Raw genomic sequence first — 19,935 nt, forward strand, 5'->3', positions numbered from 1 at the left:
CTCCTGCGTGCAAGCCTAGTGTGATACCCACTCGGTCACGGAGGTTGCTTCTGATTTTAAAATATTGAAAAACGAAAGCATTTCCCTCTATCACACCTCTTCTGCAGGGTCCAGGGCTTACCAAAGTGTGGGACAGTTTCTGTACCACGGGCTCATATTGAATAGCGCGGGCCGAGCGGTCACACACGATACACAGGTTGAAATAGAACGCATTCCTCGCGTATTTGTTATCCTCTATACGCATGGGGTAGCCGAGGATTTTGTAATCTAGAATTCTGAAATAAACAAAATCAGATCAGATGAAAATTGATTAAAAAAAATATATATTACTTTCGCATTACTTCAAGGCACATTCTTTTACATCCATGCCTAACCAAGAACGGAAAAGTTAAGTCAGAAAATTGCTGGGTTCGGGATTCGAAACCAGCACCTCTAGGTTAAGAGTCAGTGGGCTGGATAGAGAGAGCTGTACGAGTAACTGCTAAGGTCTTATCAAACAGCCCTTAAAGGATGATTTAAGCTGGAAGACAGGATATTAGGAGAAAGCCAGTCGTTCCGAGAACGATTCTTATTTATAAAATCAGCCCCTGGTGGAGATCGAAAATAACTCCAGTCAGTTTGGATGATCTCATAAACCAACCTCAGTGGAGCAGTGGTTAGCGCGGTGGACTCTGGATCTGGAGGTTGGAGGTTCGAGTCTGACTCAAGTCATAAAATTTAGCGTAGTGTATTAAGCGGGGAACGACATTTGTGACAAGCATTTATGCTTAACACAATTAAAATTCCTTTTATTAGCGCTTTTTAGCTGAATCCCCTTTAGGCATGAGCTATTTTGGCTAAATCCCTTAAGGGGTGGGCTATTCATGTCTCAGCAAAGTCATAACTTTGAGTCGGGGTTGTGTGTGAGTTTTTTTTTTTTTTTTCTAACATGATATATTCTTCTCTCTTCTCAAATATGTCTCTCTTTCTCTGAGGAGGGAACCCTCTCTCTGCGTCAGATTAAGTCAATATGCTCAGCTAAAATAAAAACCCATTATATTTAAATATGATCATTCGAGCCATTAATAGGTACCTCGAATCTAGAAAGTACCTATCCAACAAGATATACAGTGTGTTTATAACAGCGGAAAATTTTACAGCTCCACCCTTAATATTTTTAGAAAATTTAATCTCTCCTCAAGGCCCGTTCCCACGTGTCGTTCGGAAAAAAAATCGTGTCGTGTGTAGTGGGAACACTCATTTAAATTACATTGCCTAAAGTTTGAGCATGATCCCACTGTGTCCATGATATGTAAATAGATCTACAGCAATGAGGTGAGTGGAATTACCTTTTTGTAGAAATGTGTAATGACTGAGTGAGTGGGTAGGTGGGTGAGTGAGTGAGTGAGTGAGTTAATGAATGAATGAATGAATGAGTGATTGAGTGAGGGAGTTAATGAATTAATGTGTGAGTGAGTTAATGAATGAGTGAGTGAGTTAACGAATGAGTGAGTGAATGAATGAGTGAGTGAGTGAGTTAATGAATTAATGTGTGAGTGAGTTAATGAATGAGTGAGTGAGTTAATGAATGAGTGTATTAATGAATGAGTGAGTGAGTGAGTTAATGAATGAGTGAGTTGATAAATGAATAAGTGAGTGAGTGAGTGAGTGAATGAATAGGAAAAGGCTAGGAAGAAGAAGTGCTTATTTATACTACTCTAATAAGACTAAAGAATCCAAAGCTTGGAAATCGATTGTTTGTTTGGTTGATTGATTGATTGATTTTCTATTTTATTTTTCTCAGACGGCACCATTTCCCTCTTCCTGAAAGTGATAGAAATTCGCAAGGATCCTCCTACAGTGAAGGATTGGGATGTTCCTGTACTACTCAAGCCGTACAAGAAAATACCCCGGGATAAATGGGACCTCACTACACAGAAAGTAAGGAAAATTATACTAGTAGTTCTGTAAACTGTAGACCTCACTCAGACTCTTTTAACAAAGCTGAGACTTTAACGAAACTCTATGAATGGTGAATGGTGAAGAGTTAACAAAACTCTTCGAGAGTTTTGACAGAGGGAACTGTAACTGCTAAGGTCTTATCGTCCCGAAAGCGAAGAGAGAAGTAAGACAGGATAGGAGAAAGCCAGCAGTTCCGAGAACGAACTTTGTTTCTTCAGAATAAAATCCGCCAATCAAAAAGGCAATAGGTCTCCTCATGTTGTCCAATTTTCCTCGGTTTGCAGTCTGAAATTTTGTCGAGCTGTCTGTATGTCGAAAAACAAAGGAAGAAGAGTGGTAGATGGTGATAGATGATTCATACGCAAAACCAAATGTTACCGACTTACCGAAATTTCCGTGAAAAAACCCAGTTGAGGTAATTGAAAGAACTGGCGATAAAAAGGATGCACAGATCACACAGCCAAATGTGTGCACAGATGTTTCGATTAGGCGCGCTACCCTCCAAGTTAACTAGTCTGGCGCGAAAGACTGAATATTGAAAAGTAATTCTCATGATGGTTAACTGCGGTTCGGGACGGGCCAAGTAATCTTGGCTAGAGACCATCAACCCCCCGCGGTGCAACTACACCGTTATAATAACAGTAAGAAATAACACATCTAAGGGAAAGAGTTTTCTTAAAAGTATTTGGGAAAAAAGACAAAGATAATAAACCCCACCCGTGCTTGCCACATTGGGTTTATCATACTTATCTTCAAATTAAAGAACGAACAATTTACAAGCAAAAAGAACAACTATTTATTGTACCTACATTTAATACTTGTACTTATTTTTTGCTCTATCAATTGTCAATTGTTAAATTGTGATTCATGTTAATTTTCTCCAATAAAGTAAACTTATTACCATTACCATTACCACACATTTCTACCTTCTCTCCCTCACCAGGTTCTCCCGTTCATAGACGGACACAATCACATCACCAAGATATCCGCCAAAGCCGACGTCGAGAACAACCTAGTCAAAGCTTGTGTTCAGAACTTGGCTTACTATGAAGTCATTAAACTGGCCCCTATGTTCCAATATTCCAACATCTATGCTACCACGCCTCGAATACCGCGCTACCCTCCAAGTTAACTAGGCTGGCGCGAAAGACTGAATATTGAAAAGTAATTCTCATGATGGTTAACTGCGTTTCGGGACGGGCCAAGTAATCTTGGCTACAGACCATCAACCCCCCGCGGTCCAACTACACCGTTATAATAACAGTAAGAAATAACACATCTAAGGGAAAGAGTTTTCTTAAAAGTATTTGGGAAAAAAAGACAAAGATAATAAACCCCACCCGTGCCTTGCCACATTGGGTTTATCATGCATGCTTATCATTAAATTAAAGAACGAACAATTGACAAGCAAAAAAAAAACAACTATTTATTGTACCTACATTTAATTCTTGTACTTATTTTTTGCTCCATCAATTGTGATTCATGTTAATTTTCTCCAATAGAGTAAACTTATTACCATTACCTACCATTACCATTACCATACCATTACCATTACCATACCATTACCATTACCACACATTTCTACCTTCACTCCCTCACCAGGTTCTCCCATTCATAGACGGACACAACCACATCACCAAGATATCCGCCAAAGCCGACGTCGAGAACAACCTAGTCAAAGCTTGTGTACAGAACTTGGCTTACTATGAAGTCATTAAACTGGCCCCTATGTTCCAATATTCCAACATCTATGCTACCACGCCTCGAATACACAAGCTGTATGCAGATAAAACCCTACAGGAACAGTGTATAAATACGATTTGTATTAAAGGTAAGCATGGGACTCGTGTGGTCTGTGTCGTAGCATGCCCAGCCTACTTTGAAGTCATTAAACTGGCCCCTATGTTCCAATATTCCAACATCTATGCTACCACGCCTCGAATACACAAGCTGTATGCAGATAAAACCCTACAGGAACAGTGTATAAATACGATTTGTATTAAAGGTAAGCATGGGACTCGTGTGGTCTGTGTCGTAGCATGCCCATCCTGTTGTGTGTCATTAAGCTGGCCCCTATGTTCCAATATTCCAACATCTATGCTACCACGCCTCGAATACACAGCTATGCCGCTATACCGACTATACGGTTAGAGATATAGTAAAAGTTAGAGTAGAAGAACACCCAAATAAGCATCATTCAATAGGATAAGGAAAGTCGGAGAACGAGTTTTTGCTAGAGGTTAGAGGGAATTGTAACAACGGAGGCCTTATCATCCCAAAATCGAAAAGAGAATGACAGGATAGGCGAAAGCCAGAACGAAACCTCATCTGTTGAGGATATAGTTCGCCCCGGGCGGAAATCGAACCCGCGGCCCAGCGCTTACAAGGCAGACGAGGTTTGGTCACAATTAGCTTTCAAAAGAGCCTGACTCAAACTGACAAGAAATTAATAATTCAGAATTGTTCAACTAATTAAAAACGCCTCGTAAATCAACAATGAAAAAGATGGACTTACAATTCCCAAGTAAAGACTGGTTTAACCCGAGATCAACATAATATATTGTAACATAGACTTATACTCTTAGCTTGGAAAAACGAGGAAAATTTGAATAAACCTACTTACCTATCTAATAAAAAAAAAGTTGAACTTAAAATATTTGGTGGCTGAAAACGTTAAAATTAGATAAACCTAGAGAAAATAATCTAATGGAATTTATTTGACAGTGTGAAAATTGGATAGATCTAATTTGCTTCGCAGTCATTTTACCTGCCACCGCCGATACCATCCGCGTTAAGCAACGTTCCGTGTGGTTTGTATCCGGATAGTAGACAAAATCAGAACAAGTATTTGGGGACAATCGCTTGCTGGTTGAGGGGTTGAGAGTGAGTGCTCTGGACCACTCGTTTTACCTTACTGTGAGACTATAAATAGGGATGGGCCTGGCTTGCTGGAGGTTACAAAGAGTTTTTCATGCATCAAAGGAAAAGCACAGGGTAATCCTGGCTAGAAACCATCAACCCTGCTCGGTGCAGCTAAACCGCTAGAAGAACACAAATAAATTTACCTTCCCGCCAGCCTAGTTGGCTTGGTAGCGCGTCTGCCTTGTAAGCGCTAGGCCGCGGGTTCGATTCCCGCCCGGGGCAGATTTTATTCCGAACGGATGAGGTGCTTATGCAGTTGCGCTGCTACAACAACAAGAACCACTGGTTTAACGAGGTTGGTTGTACCGGAAATATTTTAGCCCTGTAATCGTAAGGAATTTCTCAATGAAGAGTTCAGAGTCTAGAACCGCTATATGTGCGGCCCCGCTAGGATCCGAACCCACCACCTCCAGGTTGAGAGTCAGTGCTCTTGACCACTGGTTCTACCTTACAACAACCACTGGGATTGGTTTTACCAGTGAGTGCTCTGGACCACTCGTTTTACCTTACTGTGAGACTATAAATAGGGATGGGCCTGGCTAGCTGGAGGTTACAAAGAGTTTTTCATGCATCAAAGGAAAAGCACAGGGTAATCCTGGCTAGAGACCATCAACCCTGCTCGGTGCAGCTACACCGCTACAAGAACACAAATAAATTTACCTTCCCGCCAGCCTAGTTGGCTTGGTAGCGCGTCTGCCTTGTAAGCGCTAGGCCGCGGGTTCGATTCTCGCCCGGGGCAGATTTTATTCCGAACGGATGAGGTGCTTATGCAGTTGCGCTGCTACAACAACAACAACAACCACTGGTTGAACGAGGTTGGTTTTACCGGAAATATTTTAGCCCTGTAATCGTAAGGAATTTCTCAATGAAGAGTTCAGAGTCTAGAACTGCTATATGTGCGGCCCCGCCAGGATCCGAACCCACCACCTCCAGGTTGAGAGTCAGTGCTCTTGACCACTGGTTCTACCTTACAACAACCACTGGGATTGGTTTTACCGGAAATATTTTAGACCCGTCACCGTAAGGAATTCAGGTTGAGAGTCAGCAAGAGCACTGGTTCTACCTTACAACAACCACTGGGATTGGTTTTACCGGAAATATTTCAGCCCCGTCACCGTAAGGAATTCAGGTTGAGAGTCAGCAAGAGTACTGGTTCTACCTTACAACAACCACTGGGATTGGTTTTACCGGAAATATTTCAGCCCCGTCACCGTAAGGAATTTCTCAATGAAGAGTTCCGAGTCTAGAACCGCAATGTGAGCGGCGCGGCCTATCAGCGTGTTGGCAGTGTGGGGCAAGGCATGATGAACGTCGTACCGGGCTAGGGTGACGCTCCGTTTCCGAATGAGAGGGTCGATGAGATGGTGCACCATTTCCTGATACACCAAACCTGGAAGAAATAGAACAGAATGTGTTCAAATTGAATGAAAGTCATATGGGATGGAAAAAAGTTAAAAAAAAAAATACGAGTTTAAGGCCTCAAAGCTCAAAGAAATCAAGAAAAAAGCCTATAGATAATGCTGGAAGTAACGATCTGTTTTTTACTCTCCTCAAGACTAGGTATTTCCTGATGTCTGGTTAGGGGGCGTTAAACAGAGCAATGTGGGATGGAAAAAAGTTGAAAAAAAAAAAAATACGAGTTAGGCTTCAAAGCTCAAAGAAATCAAGAAAAAAGCCTGTAGATAATGCTGGAAGTAACGATCTGTTTTTTACTCTCCTCAAGACTAGGTATTTCCTGATGTCTGGTTAGGGGGCGTTAAACAGAGCGTAGACTAGTGTCTAACTGTGGGAGAACAGCTAACCCTAACCAGCCCAGCTAGCTGGTAGTTATTTTTTTATAGGGTTTAAAGAACAAGCAGAAGTCCTCACAATGGTTGACTGTGGTTCGATTCAGGACGAGCCAATTAAATATAGAGACCACCACCGCGGTGTGTGGCTGATATGAAAAGATTGACGTACCTAATAGCGTGTTATCCTTATAGGCAGCCTTGCAGAGTTCTATCCTAGCGGAATGTATAGGCACATATCTATCCTGACTGGTAACCCTAACCAGCCCAGCTAGCTGGTAGTTTTTTTTTATAGGGTTTAAAGAACAAGCAGAAGTCCTCACAATGGTTGACAGTGGTTCAGGACGAGCCAATTAAATATAGAGACCATCACCGCGGTGTGTGGCTGATATGAAAAGATTGACGTACCTAATAGCGTGTTATCCTCACCCCGGTGTGTGGCTGATATGAAAATATTGACGTACCTAATAGCGTGTTATCCTTATAGGCAGCCTTGCAGAGTTCTATCCTAACGGAATGTATCTGTCCTGACTGGAAGTACATGCTTGAAGTGTTGCAGCTACTCAACTTGTACGTTGAATAATGAGTGACGTACCTAATAGCGTGTTATCCTTATAGGCAGCCTTGCAGAGTTCTATCCTAGCGGAATGTATAGGCACATATCTATCCTGACTGCATCGCTTTAGTACGTGAAGATTTTTTCTTGATTCTTATGGCAATTTTCCCCCTTTTTTAGTGTAAATAGTTACTTTGTGTTAGAAGACTTTTAGGTAAATTCCCTTTAGGGTTGGGCCTTTTTTTTCATTTACCTGTAAGTGTTTATACTGATACTTGTTCGGCAGCAGTTGGATATACTGATTGATGATGGTGTACAAGTGGAGCATCCTGACTGGACGCGCACAGAAGTACATGCTTGAAGTGCTGAAGCTGTCCCGTCTTGCTCAACTTGTACATGAAGCTTTGGCGTGGGTCCGGATGGTCCCGCAACGCTAGCTGTAGGAGAGAGCTGGACTTTTTCCATTTCTGCATAAACCACATGCCTGGAAAGAGAACACAAAAAAATGCCACATTGACCAAGTGAGTTGGCCTTGGCCAGCAGTGATAGTAATAATAGTAATAGTGCTTATTTATACTGCTCGCATAGGACTGTAAAGTCCCTTTACTCCAGCAGTAGGCTACTACTATTATTGTGGTCACAAGTGGAGCTTGGTGTTTTTCAGAATGTTGATGACTTCCTTATAGCAATGAACACTCGACTGGTGGTTATACTGGTGGGCGTGGTGGTTGGTGGAGTGATTGTAGCTGTGATTCGTCTTGTGGTAGAACTTCTGACGGCCCTTGGTCGGCTTCGGAGTGCAGCCCTGAAAGAAGTGAGACTGTGAGAAGAACATGTACATTTGTACATTCAACCCAGAACTTATCGCTTCACTCCATGCACAAAAAGCCCACTCTGAGCCTTAAGTGTAGGGCTGTTGGGGCAACTACCCCAAAGGATCGGTCAAGCTTTTACGAATCTACAACCCAGAAAGAAAGTACTTTCGAAGGTGTTCGATAGAGGGAACTGTAACATCGGGGTTAATCGGAGGTCCCAAAGTCAAAGGAGAAAGCCAGCCGTTCCGAAAACAAATCTCCTCTGTTTGGGACAAAGTTTGCCAGCGATCGAACCCGGGACCTAGCGTAGTAGCACGAATTCGCCTGAAAATCTTCAAATGATGCAGACGTCAAAACGTCTCACACTCTAGGAGACCTGATCCAGACGTCAAAACGTCTCACACTCTAGGAGACCTATGTAAGTCGCTCGACTCCAGCGTGAAAGTTCTCCATCATTTTAATAGGTTTGGATTTTCAGGCGTCATCACCCGACTACTTTTGGTAGCGCGACTACGCTTCTAATGTACGGCAAAATCGGCAAGCATGAGAGGTATACGTTTATAAACTGGACCTTTTTTTTTAAGAGGTTTGACAGAGGGAACTGTAACTGCTATGGTCTTATCGTCCCGAAATGGAAGAGAGAAGGAAGACAGGATAGGTTGGGTGACCGTTTCAATCACGCCAACTCAGTGAAACAGGTGTGTTTCACCATGAATCCTACCGCCCTGAGGTTCAATGAGAGGAAACTTACTCAGTTTGCCTGTCTGGAGGGATTCCTACAGCGGGTTCATAAGGTAATGGAATATTAGGGATCACTGAAGTTAAGCAACGTTGCACGTGGTTCGTATACGGATGGGTGTTGGGTGACCGTTTCAATCACGCCAACTCAGCGAAACAGGTGTGTTTTACCATGAATTGTCTCCGTGGCCGAGTGGGTATCACACAAGGCTTGCACGCCGGAGGTCCCGAGTTCGATTCCCGGCGGGGTCGAAGTTTGTTCGGTTCTGTGCTTGGAGAGCGGGGTGCACATCTCCTTGTGAGGATTAGCTACTTTAATCGAGTAGCGACCATTCATTACCAGTGCCCCATTCACCGTTTCAATCACGCCAACTCAGCGAAACAGGTGTGTTTTACCATGAATTGCCTCCGTGGCCGAGTGGGTATCACACAAGGCTTGCACGCCGGAGGTCCCGGGTTCGATTCCCGACGGGGTCGAAGTTTTTTCGGCTCTGTGCTTGGAGAGCGGGGTGCACATCTCCTTGTGAGGATTAGCTACTTTAATCGAGTAGCGACCATTCATTACCAGTGCCCCATTCATTACCAGTGTAAATTGATGATACGAATATAAAATTGATAGTAAAGGAAGCACTTAGTAATCCTGTGATATTCACAAAAGTTGTGAAAAAATTCATGTTTTTTTTTATTTTTAATTATTTTTTTATTACACTTATAGCTGGGCCAGACTAGTTACTCAACCTATCAGAATGCAGCATTTTTTTTTCTTTTTTTTTTTAAATCAAAATAATGGGTTACTTTCGTACTTCCTGGGTTAAAATGGTGCATTCTATTTTTTTTTTTTTAAGATGAGTGCACCGCCGTTTTTATTTCGTAGCAATGGAACAACTGCTACATCAAAGGGTGGCCCAACCTAGATACCTAGAACGACTAGCACTATAATAAAAAAAAAACACCCTTAGCCAACCTAGTTATTTTGGAGGGTAGATCGTCTGTCTTGTAAGCGTTAGAGCGCATGTTCCATTCCACCCCCTCCCCGGGGAAGAACTTTACTTTGCCTAAACAGATATAAGGTTAAAAAAACGCCCTTATAAATAGACTGGGGGGTGACTTTTGCAAATCTATCACAGAAATCGCAACAATGTACATATATTCTTAAACTCACCTGTACATAGCACCTGTAAACTTGATCTGGAGTCGCATCTCCTTCTTGTACGCCTCGAAAGCGGCGTTAGAATAATTCGTGTCATCCAGCGGCATCGAACCCACGCGGTCAACCCCATTCTCTTCCGTCAAACACACGTCTATATCGCCAGTAACGTCATCCGCCGACGGCAAGTGTTCTCCACTTGAAAGAATCGTCTCCCGCGAGCTACGAAACAGTTCGGTTGTTTCCGAAGTTCGGAACATCTCGGAAGTCTCCGTCGAGTTCCGGAAGACTTCGTCAAACCCGCTCGACTCATCTCGGAAATCTTCGGGCGGGAGAGGCTCGTCGTCTTGAAACGCCTCTGGTGGCGGCAAGCAGAAGTTCTCCTCCGAAGTTCGGAACATCTCGGAAGTCTCCGTCGAGTTCCGGAAGACTTCGTCGAACCCGCTCGACTCATCTCGGAAATCTTCGGGCGGGAGAGGCTCGTCGTCTTGAAACGCCTCTGGTGGCGGCAAGCAGAAGTTCTCCTTGTTCTTTCCCCTCCTTTCACACCCCCGCAATGGGTCTGCCCCTCTTCTGGTATCTTCCTCGCCTCCTCCGAGAGACGAACATGATTTTCGCTTCTCTCGATCTTCGCGTCGCTGTTCGCGTCGACGCTGTCGCGCTAGACGCTCCAGTTTGACGCGCAGCTTGTCCGTGTTGAGCACGCCGCGCTCACAATGATCACTTTCTGCAAGGAAGAAAAAATATGGCAAATGATGGACGACCTGAGAAGCCTAAGATCCAAAGGATTATCCAACGATAATCTTCTCGGCTAGCCAGCGACGCGACGTGGCGATAGCATGTTGAATGCACTAGTCCCCAATGAGTGATTCAAGTTCAGCAACGTCGCACGTGGTTGGTATCTGGATGGGTGACCATCTGGACAATCGCGTGATGCTGGATTTTTCCGGCCCCACTCAGGTGAGATTAATTTGAGGAAACGGGTAACTTGTCGCCGAATGGTACGTAAAACCCCTGACACTAAAAACCTTAGCAGTTATACAGTGACTTTAAGCCCCTATAAAAAGATCTGCTCGGAATTATTGGAATAAGATCAGGTTTCTTAGTGAAAGCTCAAAAAGAGAGGGAAAAAAAGACAAAATGGGATAAATTGGACTTTTTTTAAGAGGTTTGGTACAAGGAACTGTAACTGCCAAGGTCTTATCGTCCCGAAATCGAAGAGAGAAGGAAGACAGGATTCCTATCCTGCCAGCCGTTCCGAGAACGTGAAAGCTTCTTTACCTGAAGAAGGCGAGGAGAGATTGGACAGCTCACTCTCCGAGGTAGAATTGGACGAGTAGTGACATTGCAGATTGTACGGGACACTTCGCGAAGACTCGAGTTTGGTCGGGCCAGCTTTGCTCGGCACGGAAGAGGTGGAGGGCAGTTTGGGTCGTGACGGAAGAGTGGACACTTGGTACGAAGACTTGAGGAGGTGGTCGAGGGATTTGCTGTGCCTTGTGGAGCGTCGATCCAGAGATTCAATGCCTGAAAATCAGATATGAGTAAAGAATAAATGAGTGAGTGAGTGAGTGAGTTATAAAAAAAGAACTACTACATCTATGCATATTCGGAAATTTCTGCCCTGGCCGGGATTCGAACCCAGCACCTCCGGGAATCAGTGCTTTTGATCACTCAGCTACAGAGGAGGGCAAAGAGGTTTACCTTGATTGATTGAGCGAGATTCCAATATTGCTACAATACCACAGCTGCATTCTTCTTTGCTCAGGATTTTAATCTTCTTACTAAAATTGTTGTTGTTGAGAAAGGGATCTGGAACGAAATTTTGAAAATATGGTAAATACCTCAATTGGGTTGGTCAGAAAACCGAACCCCAAAAGCTAGCACGTGATTCCCCAGCTGGTCACCCATCTGGATACTAACCGAGCGCAACGTTGTTTATCTTCAGTAATCTGACAGACTTACCACTGGAGGCGGACGCCACAAGAGACTTGCGGCGAACAAACTCCATCACGTCCTGATACTGGTCTTCGAAGATGATCGGCAACGTTGTATGGTCACCATCGATTTCCGCGCACTGAATTGGCAACACGGGAAGATTGGCGAGGTAGCGGGACTTTCTAACCACGTCCGCAGCGGGCAGGTAGTGCAGGTTGAGATCGTAGCAGCCGGAGGCAGCGTGCCGCGGATTGTCGATCACGAAGAAGGCTTCGGAGAAGCGTTTTACCTGAAAGAGACGTCAAATCGTTAGTGAATCAGAAAACAACTCAAAATACAGGGAATCCGGGACTTCGCCGTTGTGTAGTTTTAAAAGGCAAACTCGCGGATTGTCGATCACGAAGAAGGCTTCGGAGAAGCGTTTTACCTGAAAGAGACGTCAAATCGTTAGTGAATCAGAGAACAACTCAAAATACAGGGAATCCGGGACTTCGCCGTTGTGTAGTTTTAAAAGGCAAACCTGGAACAGCTGTCTTTCTCTCTATCCTGTCTTCCTTCTATCTTCGATTTCGGGACGATAAGACCTCCGTTGTTACAGTTCTCTCTACCAAACCTCTTTTAAAAAAAAAAGTCACTTTTCTTTGGTTGGCTTTTTTTTGCACATTCATATTTTTGGATGGGTTCAACTTACCCTAAGTTGATGATGATATGTGGCCAAGTACTGTTGGACGGGCTCCTTTTCTCTCTTCGATTTCGGGACGATAAGACCTTAGAATTTACAGTTCCCTCTATCAAACCTCTCAAAAAAGAAAAAGCCAACCAGCCACCCTATTTAGCTTGGAGGGGTCGCAGTCCTTGTAAGCGTTAGGTCGCTCTCGGATAAAGTTAGAGAACGAACTTTATCTGATCCTGTCTTTCTTCTCTCTTCGATTTCGGGATGATAAGACCTCCGTTGTTACAGTTCTCTCTACCAAACCTCTAAAAAAACGGTCACTTTTCTTTGGTTGGCTTTTTTTTGTACATTCATATTTTTGGATGGGTTCAACTTACCCTAAGTTGATGATGATATGTGGCCAAGTACTGTTGGACGGGCTCCTTGGAGCAGAAGCTCTATCAAACCTCTCAAAAAAGAAAAAGCCAACCAGCCACCCTATTTAGCTTGGAGGGGTCGCAGTCCTTGTAAGCGTTAGGTCGCTCTCGGATAACGTTCGTTCTCTAAACGGCCGGCTTTCTCCGATCCTGTCTTTCTTCTCTCTTCGATTTCGGGACGATAAGACCTCCGGTTGTTACATGGTTGTTACAGTTCTCTCTACCAAACCTCTTTAAAAAAAGTCACTTTTCTTTGGTTGGCTTTTTTTGCACATTCATATTTTTGGATGGGTTCAACTTACCCTAAGTTGATGATGATATGTGGCCAAGTACTGTTGGACGGGCTCCTTGGAGCAGAAAGCCTCGATGAATTTCTGCCAGAGCAGAATGAGTTGAGCACAAAGTTGAGCAATGTCAGGTTGGTCCTCTTCTTCTAGGCTCTCCGTTTGAAGCACCTGGTGGGGGAGAAAAAGTGGTCCGTTATTTGGTCTCAAACCCCCACTTGAGGAAAGACCGTTCTGACAGACCTTGGCCTGACAAACTGCGGTCGGTCAGACCGTCGGAATGTATGTGGCGGAAAATGCTTCAGACTTATGTTTGTCAGATAGGCTGAGCGTGAATAGCTGGCCTTAGCCCAGCGCCGCACGGAAAATCCGACTTAAATGGTATCAAAGGAGCGCTCCTTTACAAATTTCCTCAAATCCAACAGTATTTATGAATCTGGCTGAGTTTTTGAATCTACCAACGAGTCTAGAATTTGGAGATGATTGCTGAATTGTCGTCACTGCTACAACAACAACAACAATCCAACAGTATTCAACGAGGATGCTTTAAGCAACGCTGCAATCTACAGACCCTGCTCCTTCGATACAAAGACTTTGCTCTTTGGATCAAAGTCGATTGTGCATCGCTTTAGTACGTGAAGATTTTTTCTTGATTCTTATGGCAATTTTCCCCCTTTTTTAGTGTAAATAGTTACTTTGTGTTAGAAGACTTTTAGGTAAATTCCCTTTAGGGTTGGGCCTTTTTTTTCATTTACCTGTAAGTGTTTATACTGATACTTGTTCGGCAGCAGTTGGATATACTGATTGATGATGGTGTACAAGTGGAGCTTGGTGTTTTTCAGAATGTTGATGACTTCCTTATAGCAATGAACACTCGACTGGTGGTTATACTGGTGGGCGTGGTGGTTGGTGGAGTGATTGTAGCTGTGATTCGTCTTGTGGTAGAACTTCTGACGGCCCTTGGTCGGCTTCGGAGTGCAGCCCTGAAAGAAGTAAGACTGTGAGAAGAACATGTACATTTGTACATACAACCCAGAACTTATCGCTTAACTCCATGCACAAAAAAGCCCACTCTGAGCCTTAAGTGTAGGGCTGTTGGGGCAACTACCCCAAAGGATCGGTCAAGCTTTTACGAATCTACAACCCAGAAAGAAAGTACTTTCGAAGGTGTTCGATAGAGGGAACTGTAACATCGGGGTTGATCGGAGGTCCCAAAATGAAAGGAGAAAGCCAGCCGTTCCGAAAACAAACCTCCTCTGTTTGGGATAAAGTTCGCCAGTGATCGAACCCGGGACCTGGCGTAGTAGCACGAATTCGCCTGAAAATCTTCAAATGATCCAGACAATGTTCAGGTTGGTCTCGTACTCTGTGAACCAGAGCTCGGTGACGAGGCAGTAGTCTGCGTTCTCAATGGATTCTTCGATCTGAAAATGACAAAATGACGGAAATTGGACCTTTTTTGCGCGAACGAAATGTTTTAACACATATACATAAAGCGCCTTAAAGAAAAAAAGAGGTTTAGTAGAGGAAACTGTGACTTTTAAGGTCTTATCGTCCCGAAAACGAAGAGGGACAGGATCGGAGAAAGTCAGCCTTTCCAATCGAACCCGCGAAATCGACGTTCTCAATAGATTCTTCAATCTGAAATAGAGGAAATTGTTTTAGGAAACCAGCTTCGCCACGGAAATTGGTCACACCCCCGAGATCGGTTTGGATTTTGGCAAAATCTAAAACGATTTGTACATCTAGATTCTCGAATATATTGGAAATATTCCAGTCACTCACTTAATTGGTCATAACTCGAGATCGGTTTGGATTTTGGCAAAATCTAAAACGATTTGTACATCTAGATTCTCGAATATATTGGAAATATTCCAGTCACTCACTTATGCATATAGCTATATATTTTTATTTAACGTTGTTTAGACCGCGAGAGTAAAGGGACTTTTCAGCCGGGTAGTATAAACAAGGTATATTCTATTAAGGAGCGCGGTAGCGCTCCGCCCCGCCAAGTCAAGAAAGTTTGACCGCGCTACTAGAGATATTATACGCGATTCTATATTAGAGGAAAGTGAAGAGAGGAAAACCAAAGTTAAGGTCGAAACTAGTGGAAAGATAAGGTGCATGAGGATTTGAGAGAGAGGGTATGGAGAAGAGAGGAAGGAGTGAATAGAAGATTGTGGAGGGGGAAAATTAGGAAAATGGCAAAGCGAAAGAAGAATATTCTATTCTATTTACCTTATTGCTTTCCAGCAGCATATGTACTCGGAACAGGAATATGTCATCCAGTTTAACCTCTTCGTTCCTGTACAGGATTTGGAATGTTCTACTGATGGCTACATCTATAGCTATATATTTTTATTTTAAAATGACCGCGAGAGTAAAGGGACTTTTCAGCCCAATGCTGGTAGTATAAACAAGGTATATTCTATTCTATATTAGAGGAAAGTGAAGAGAGGAAAACCAAAGTTAAGTTCGAAACTAGTGGAAAGATAAGGTGCATGAGGATTTGAGAGAGAGAAGAGAGAAAGGAGTGAATAGAGTATTGTGGAGGGGGAGACGTAAAGAGGGAACTGCCGACATTGGGAAAATGGCAAAGCGAAAGAAGAATATTCTATTCTACTTACCTTATTGCTTTCCAGGAGCATATGTACTCGGAACAGGAATATGTCATCCAGTTTAACCTCTTCGTTCCTGTACAGGATTTGGAATTCTGCTTTTGTACTTTCTCCCACCTCCACAATCTCTCGTCCAGGGATGGTCTGTGAGGAAAATGACCCCTTATAATGACCCTTTTGTTTGCAAATATTTCGACGGGTTACTTTCTGATGTTCTCGTGTTGACCCAGCACCTAAATGGGAAGGTATTGTGTCTCTTTTCGCCCATCTGATGAGAGGCATAACTACGGGATGGGCATGTTACGACACAGACCATATGCGTCTAATGTAGCCGGGTCGATTCCCGCCCGGGGCGGATTTTATCCTGATGGGATAATGTTCGTTCTCGGAACGGCTGGATTTCTCCTATACTGTCTTCCTTCTCTCTTCGGTTTCGGGACGATAAGACCATAGCAGTTACAGTTCCCTCTGTCAAACCTACTTTTGGCAGCGCGACTACGCTTCTACTGTACGGCAAAGTCGGCAAGCATTAGAGGTATACGTTTATAAACTGGACCTTTTGGCAGACAAAGTGTTACCTGAATGTAATCCAAGATGGTTTTCTTAATGTAAGGCTCGTGGAGGGACACTACGCATGCGTGCACCGTCATGCTGATCGCCGATAGGTGGAAGTAATCAAACAGGATGGGCAAGTGATAGTGGATGCCTTTGATCGTGTTGAAATTGATTTGGAGCGTGCGATGTGAGACACACTGTATGATGTTCAGGTTGGTTTCGTACTCTGTGAACCAGAGCTCGGTGACCAGGCAGTAGTCTGCGTTCTCGATGGATTCTTCGATCTGAAAATGACAAAATGACGGAAATTGGACCTTTTTTGCGCGAACGAAATGTTTCAACACATATACATAAAGCGCCTTAAAGAAAAAAAAGAGGTTTAGTAGAGGAAACTGTGACTTTTAAGGTCTTATCGTCCCGAAATCGAAGAGGGAAGAAGGACAGGATAGGAGAAAGCCGGCCTTTCCAATCGAACCCGCGAAATCGACGTTCTCACTTGATTCCGCAATCTGAAATAGAGAAAATGGGTTTTAGGAAACTCGCCACGGAAAATTGGTCATAACTCGAGATCGGTTTGGATTTTGGCAAAATCTAAAACGATTTGTACATCTAGATTCTCGAATATATTGGAAATATTCCAGTCACTCACTTATACATATAGCTATATATTTTTATTTTAAAATGACCGCGAGAGTAAAGGGACTTTTCAGCCCAATGCTGGTAGTAAAAACAAGGTATATTCTATTCTATTCTATTTTATTAGAGGAAAGTGAAGTGAAGAGAGAAAAACCAAAGTTAAGGTCGAAACTAGTGGAAAGATAAGGTGCATGAGGATTTGAGAGAGAGGGTATGGAGAAGAGAGAAATGAGTGAATAGAGTATTGTGGAGGGGGAAAATTAGGAAAATGGCAAAGCGAAAGAAGAATATTCTATTAAGGAGCGCGGTAGCGCTCCGCCCCGCCAAGTCAAGAAAGTTTGACCGCGCTACTAGAGATATTCTATTTACCTTATTGCTTTCCAGGAGCATATGTACTCGGAACAGGAATATGTCATCCAGTTTAACCTCTTCGTTCCTGTACAGGATTTGGAATGTTCTACTGATGGCTACATCGTTCATAACCGTGGCAGGATTCACGTCGGATTTGCGAGTACAAGGTAAAATTGCACGTTTAAAACAAAGTTGTGTGTGTGAGAGAGAGAGGGAGAAAGATGCACGTTTTAAAACAAAGTTGAGAGAAAGAAGGGGGAGAAAGAGAGAGAGAGAAGGGGACGCAATCTACCCATCAAACATGACAAATTACTTTACGTTTAAAACAAAGTTGTGTGTGTGCGAGAGAGAGGGAGAAAGATGCACATTTTAAAACAAAGTTGAGAGAAAGAAGGGGGAGAAAGAGAGAGAGAGAAGGGGACGCAATCTACCCATCAAACATGACAAATTACTTTTGAGTTGAACGAAAATATAACAAGCTTCCCCTCTCTCTCTCCCTCCCCTCCCTTTCATTCCTTTCCCTCATTCTAGCTCTCTCTCTCTCTTTCCAGCTCGCTCCCTCTCTCTCTCTCTCCCTCTCTTTCTAGCTCGCTCTCTCTCTCTCTCTTTCCAGCTCGCTCCCTCTCTCTCTCCCTCTCTTTCTAGCTCGCTCTCTCTCTCTCTATCTATTTTTCTCGTTTCCTCTCTTCCTCCCTTTCTTTCTCTCTCTCTTCTCTCCCCTCTGTCTGTCTGTCTGTCGGTCCTATCCTCTCATCTTTCTGCTTCCTTCCTCTCCCTTTTTCCTTTCTTTATCCATCTCTTCTAGTCTTTCCTTTTGTTCTCGTTCTCCCTCCATTACCTCTCTATCCTCCCTCCTTTCTTTATCCATCTCTTCTCGACTTCTAGCTCTCTCTATCTTTCTCTCTCTCTCTCTCTCTTTCCAGCTCTGTCCCTCTCTCTCTCTTTCTAGCTCGCTCTCTCTCTCTCTCTCTCTCTCTCTATCTATCTATCTCGTTTCCTCTCTCCCTCCCTTTCTTTCTCTCTCTCTCTTCTCTCCCCTCTGTCTTTCTGTCGGTCCTATCCTCTCACCTTTCTGCTTCCTTCCTCTCCCTTTTTCCTTTCCATCTCTTCTAGTCTTTCCTTTTGTTCTCGTTCTCCCTCCATTACCTCTCTATCCTCCCTCCTTTCTTTATCCATCTCTTCTCGACCTATTCATTATGTCTCATTTATCAATTTTTTCTTTTCAAAATGTCTGTCCTGCCGTGTTTTGTTCTCAGAGAAGTTTTTCTGCTTTTGTACTTTCTCCCACCTCCACAATCTCTCGTCCAGGGATGGTCTGTGAAGAAAATGACCCCTTCTAATGACCCTTTTGTTTGCAAATATTTCGACGGGTTACTTTCTGGTGTTCTCGTGTTGACCCAGCACCTAAATGGGAAGGTATTGTGTCTCTTTTCGCCCATCTGATGAGGGACATACTACGGGATGGGCATATTACGACACAGACCATAGGTATGCGTCTAATGTAGCCGTTGTTTCATCGCTACGAAATAAAAACGGCGGTGAAACACTCATCTTTTAAACAAAGTCTCATGATAATCGATCTCTATCAAAACTCATAAAAAAACTCTTTTAACATTTTAGCACATTTCACAGAAGGTATAACTACGGGATGGGCATGTTACGAAACAGACCATATGCGTCTAATGTAGCCGTTGTTTCATCGCTACGAAATAAAAACGGCTGTGAAACACTCATCTTTTAAACAAAGTCTCATGATAATCGATCTCTATCAAAACTCATAAAAAAAACTCGATGTTTTTTTTAACATTTTAGCAAATTTCACAGAAATCGAACTGACCTTTCAAGAGTTAGCCAGTCCTGCCTGTATTTCTTTTAAAGTAAATTTTTCTTGGAAGAAAAAAAAATATATAAAAAAGGAGAAGAGGAAGAAGACATTTTTCCATTTTTATAGTACCTACTTCCGAGTACCTATGTACATGTCTACTGGATGAGCTTTTGAGAAAACTATATAAAGGTTAAAAGTCAAAGGTTATCAGCACTGACAATATACAATATAAGTATTTCCTTACCTATAGGTAAGGATATGTATACATTTATGTAATATATTTATGTCTTTAGTCTTTACCTACATTTACACAATATATTTACGTCCTTACCTACCTGCATATGATGAATATCTATAGGTTAGGTACATTGGTACATAGGTATGTAACTCTTTATCTTCCTTCCTATAGAAGTTCCTACATAATTTATTATGTACCAACATACTCAATGGATATCTGGGTTACATAAATACAGCAATATACAGCATACATAAATAGGGTAGGTCAGCGATTCTCAACCGGGGGCAAAAAAAGTGTAATGGCGGACAAAAGCAAATTTTAAACTTTAACTCCGTATCAGTAGGTACAGTACAGTCCAAAAAAGTGCTGAATTCTAACTTAAGGTACTGAATTTTTTCAAAAGGTACTGAGTGTGTTTAAAACTCAGTGGTGGCGGAGTTTCGTGAGATTAAATCTGGGTGCCCAAGGGGTACGCGGGCAAAAAAAAGGTTGAGA

The 19,935-nt window shown here is 43.0% G+C and overlaps 4 protein-coding genes across 4 annotated transcripts in view; 2 read left to right on the plus strand and 2 right to left on the minus strand.

Moving 5' to 3' along the window:
* Nucleotides 1-1,257: 1,257 nt before the first annotated feature.
* The window catches only part of LOC103517513 (dentin sialophosphoprotein-like), a 45,741-nt gene continuing 27,063 nt past the window's right edge, over nucleotides 1,258-19,935 (plus strand). Inside the window, exon 1 of the mRNA XM_026829582.1 lies at nucleotides 1,258-1,314. The gene's annotated coding sequence lies outside the window, so the exon portion shown is untranslated. The remainder of the gene's footprint in view (nucleotides 1,315-19,935) is intronic.
* Nucleotides 1,464-8,849, plus strand: LOC103517511. Its single transcript, XM_017447480.2, has 5 exons — nucleotides 1,464-1,467; nucleotides 1,784-1,920; nucleotides 3,544-3,996; nucleotides 7,871-8,028; nucleotides 8,662-8,849. Exons 1-5 carry the CDS (start codon nucleotides 1,464-1,466, stop codon nucleotides 8,828-8,830), a joined length of 921 nt encoding a protein of 306 aa, XP_017302969.2. The 3' UTR covers nucleotides 8,831-8,849.
* Nucleotides 4,171-7,685, minus strand: LOC113470854 (protein FAM135A-like). The gene is made up of 4 exons (XM_026829584.1): nucleotides 7,536-7,685; nucleotides 7,246-7,318; nucleotides 6,023-6,253; nucleotides 4,171-5,310 (listed from the first exon to the last, which is right to left on the minus strand). The coding sequence occupies exons 1-3, from the start codon at nucleotides 7,677-7,679 to the stop codon at nucleotides 6,048-6,050; spliced, it is 423 nt and encodes a 140-aa protein (XP_026685385.1). The 5' UTR covers nucleotides 7,680-7,685; the 3' UTR covers nucleotides 4,171-5,310; nucleotides 6,023-6,047.
* LOC103517512 lies at nucleotides 9,918-17,528 on the minus strand. The gene is made up of 8 exons (XM_026829585.1): nucleotides 17,396-17,528; nucleotides 16,414-16,674; nucleotides 13,973-14,200; nucleotides 13,236-13,388; nucleotides 11,872-12,133; nucleotides 11,611-11,718; nucleotides 11,188-11,433; nucleotides 9,918-10,633 (listed from the first exon to the last, which is right to left on the minus strand). Exons 1-8 carry the CDS (start codon nucleotides 17,504-17,506, stop codon nucleotides 9,918-9,920), a joined length of 2,085 nt encoding a protein of 694 aa, XP_026685386.1. The 5' UTR covers nucleotides 17,507-17,528.

Source organism: Diaphorina citri, unplaced genomic scaffold, assembly GCF_000475195.1.
Source record: "Diaphorina citri unplaced genomic scaffold, Diaci psyllid genome assembly version 1.1 scaffold1870, whole genome shotgun sequence".
NCBI classification, from domain to species: Eukaryota; Metazoa; Arthropoda; class Insecta; order Hemiptera; family Psyllidae; genus Diaphorina; species Diaphorina citri.

Excerpts from the sequence above, each read along its gene's own strand:
- LOC103517512 (XM_026829585.1), bottom strand. The coding sequence starts at position 17,506 with ATGAACGATGTAGCCATCAGTAGAACATTCCAAATCCTGTACAGGAAC. Across the intron at positions 16,675-17,395 it reads TGCTCCTGGAAAGCAATAAG|ATCGAAGAATCCATCGAGAA; the intron begins GTAAATAGAATA and ends TGTCATTTTCAG. Across the intron at positions 13,389-13,972 it reads ATCAGTATAAACACTTACAG|GTGCTTCAAACGGAGAGCCT; the intron begins GTAAATGAAAAA and ends CTCCCCCACCAG.
- LOC103517511 (XM_017447480.2), top strand. Across the intron at positions 1,921-3,543 it reads GGGACCTCACTACACAGAAA|GTTCTCCCATTCATAGACGG; the intron begins GTAAGGAAAATT and ends CTCCCTCACCAG. Across the intron at positions 3,997-7,870 it reads TAGCATGCCCATCCTGTTGT|AATGTTGATGACTTCCTTAT; the intron begins GTGTCATTAAGC and ends GGTGTTTTTCAG.
- LOC113470854 (XM_026829584.1), bottom strand. The coding sequence starts at position 7,679 with ATGCAGAAATGGAAAAAGTCCAGCTCTCTCCTACAGCTAGCGTTGCGG. Across the intron at positions 7,319-7,535 it reads TTCTGTGCGCGTCCAGTCAG|GATAGATATGTGCCTATACA; the intron begins GATGCTCCACTT and ends CGATGCAGTCAG. Across the intron at positions 6,254-7,245 it reads TAAGGATAACACGCTATTAG|GTTTGGTGTATCAGGAAATG; the intron begins GTACGTCACTCA and ends TATTTCTTCCAG.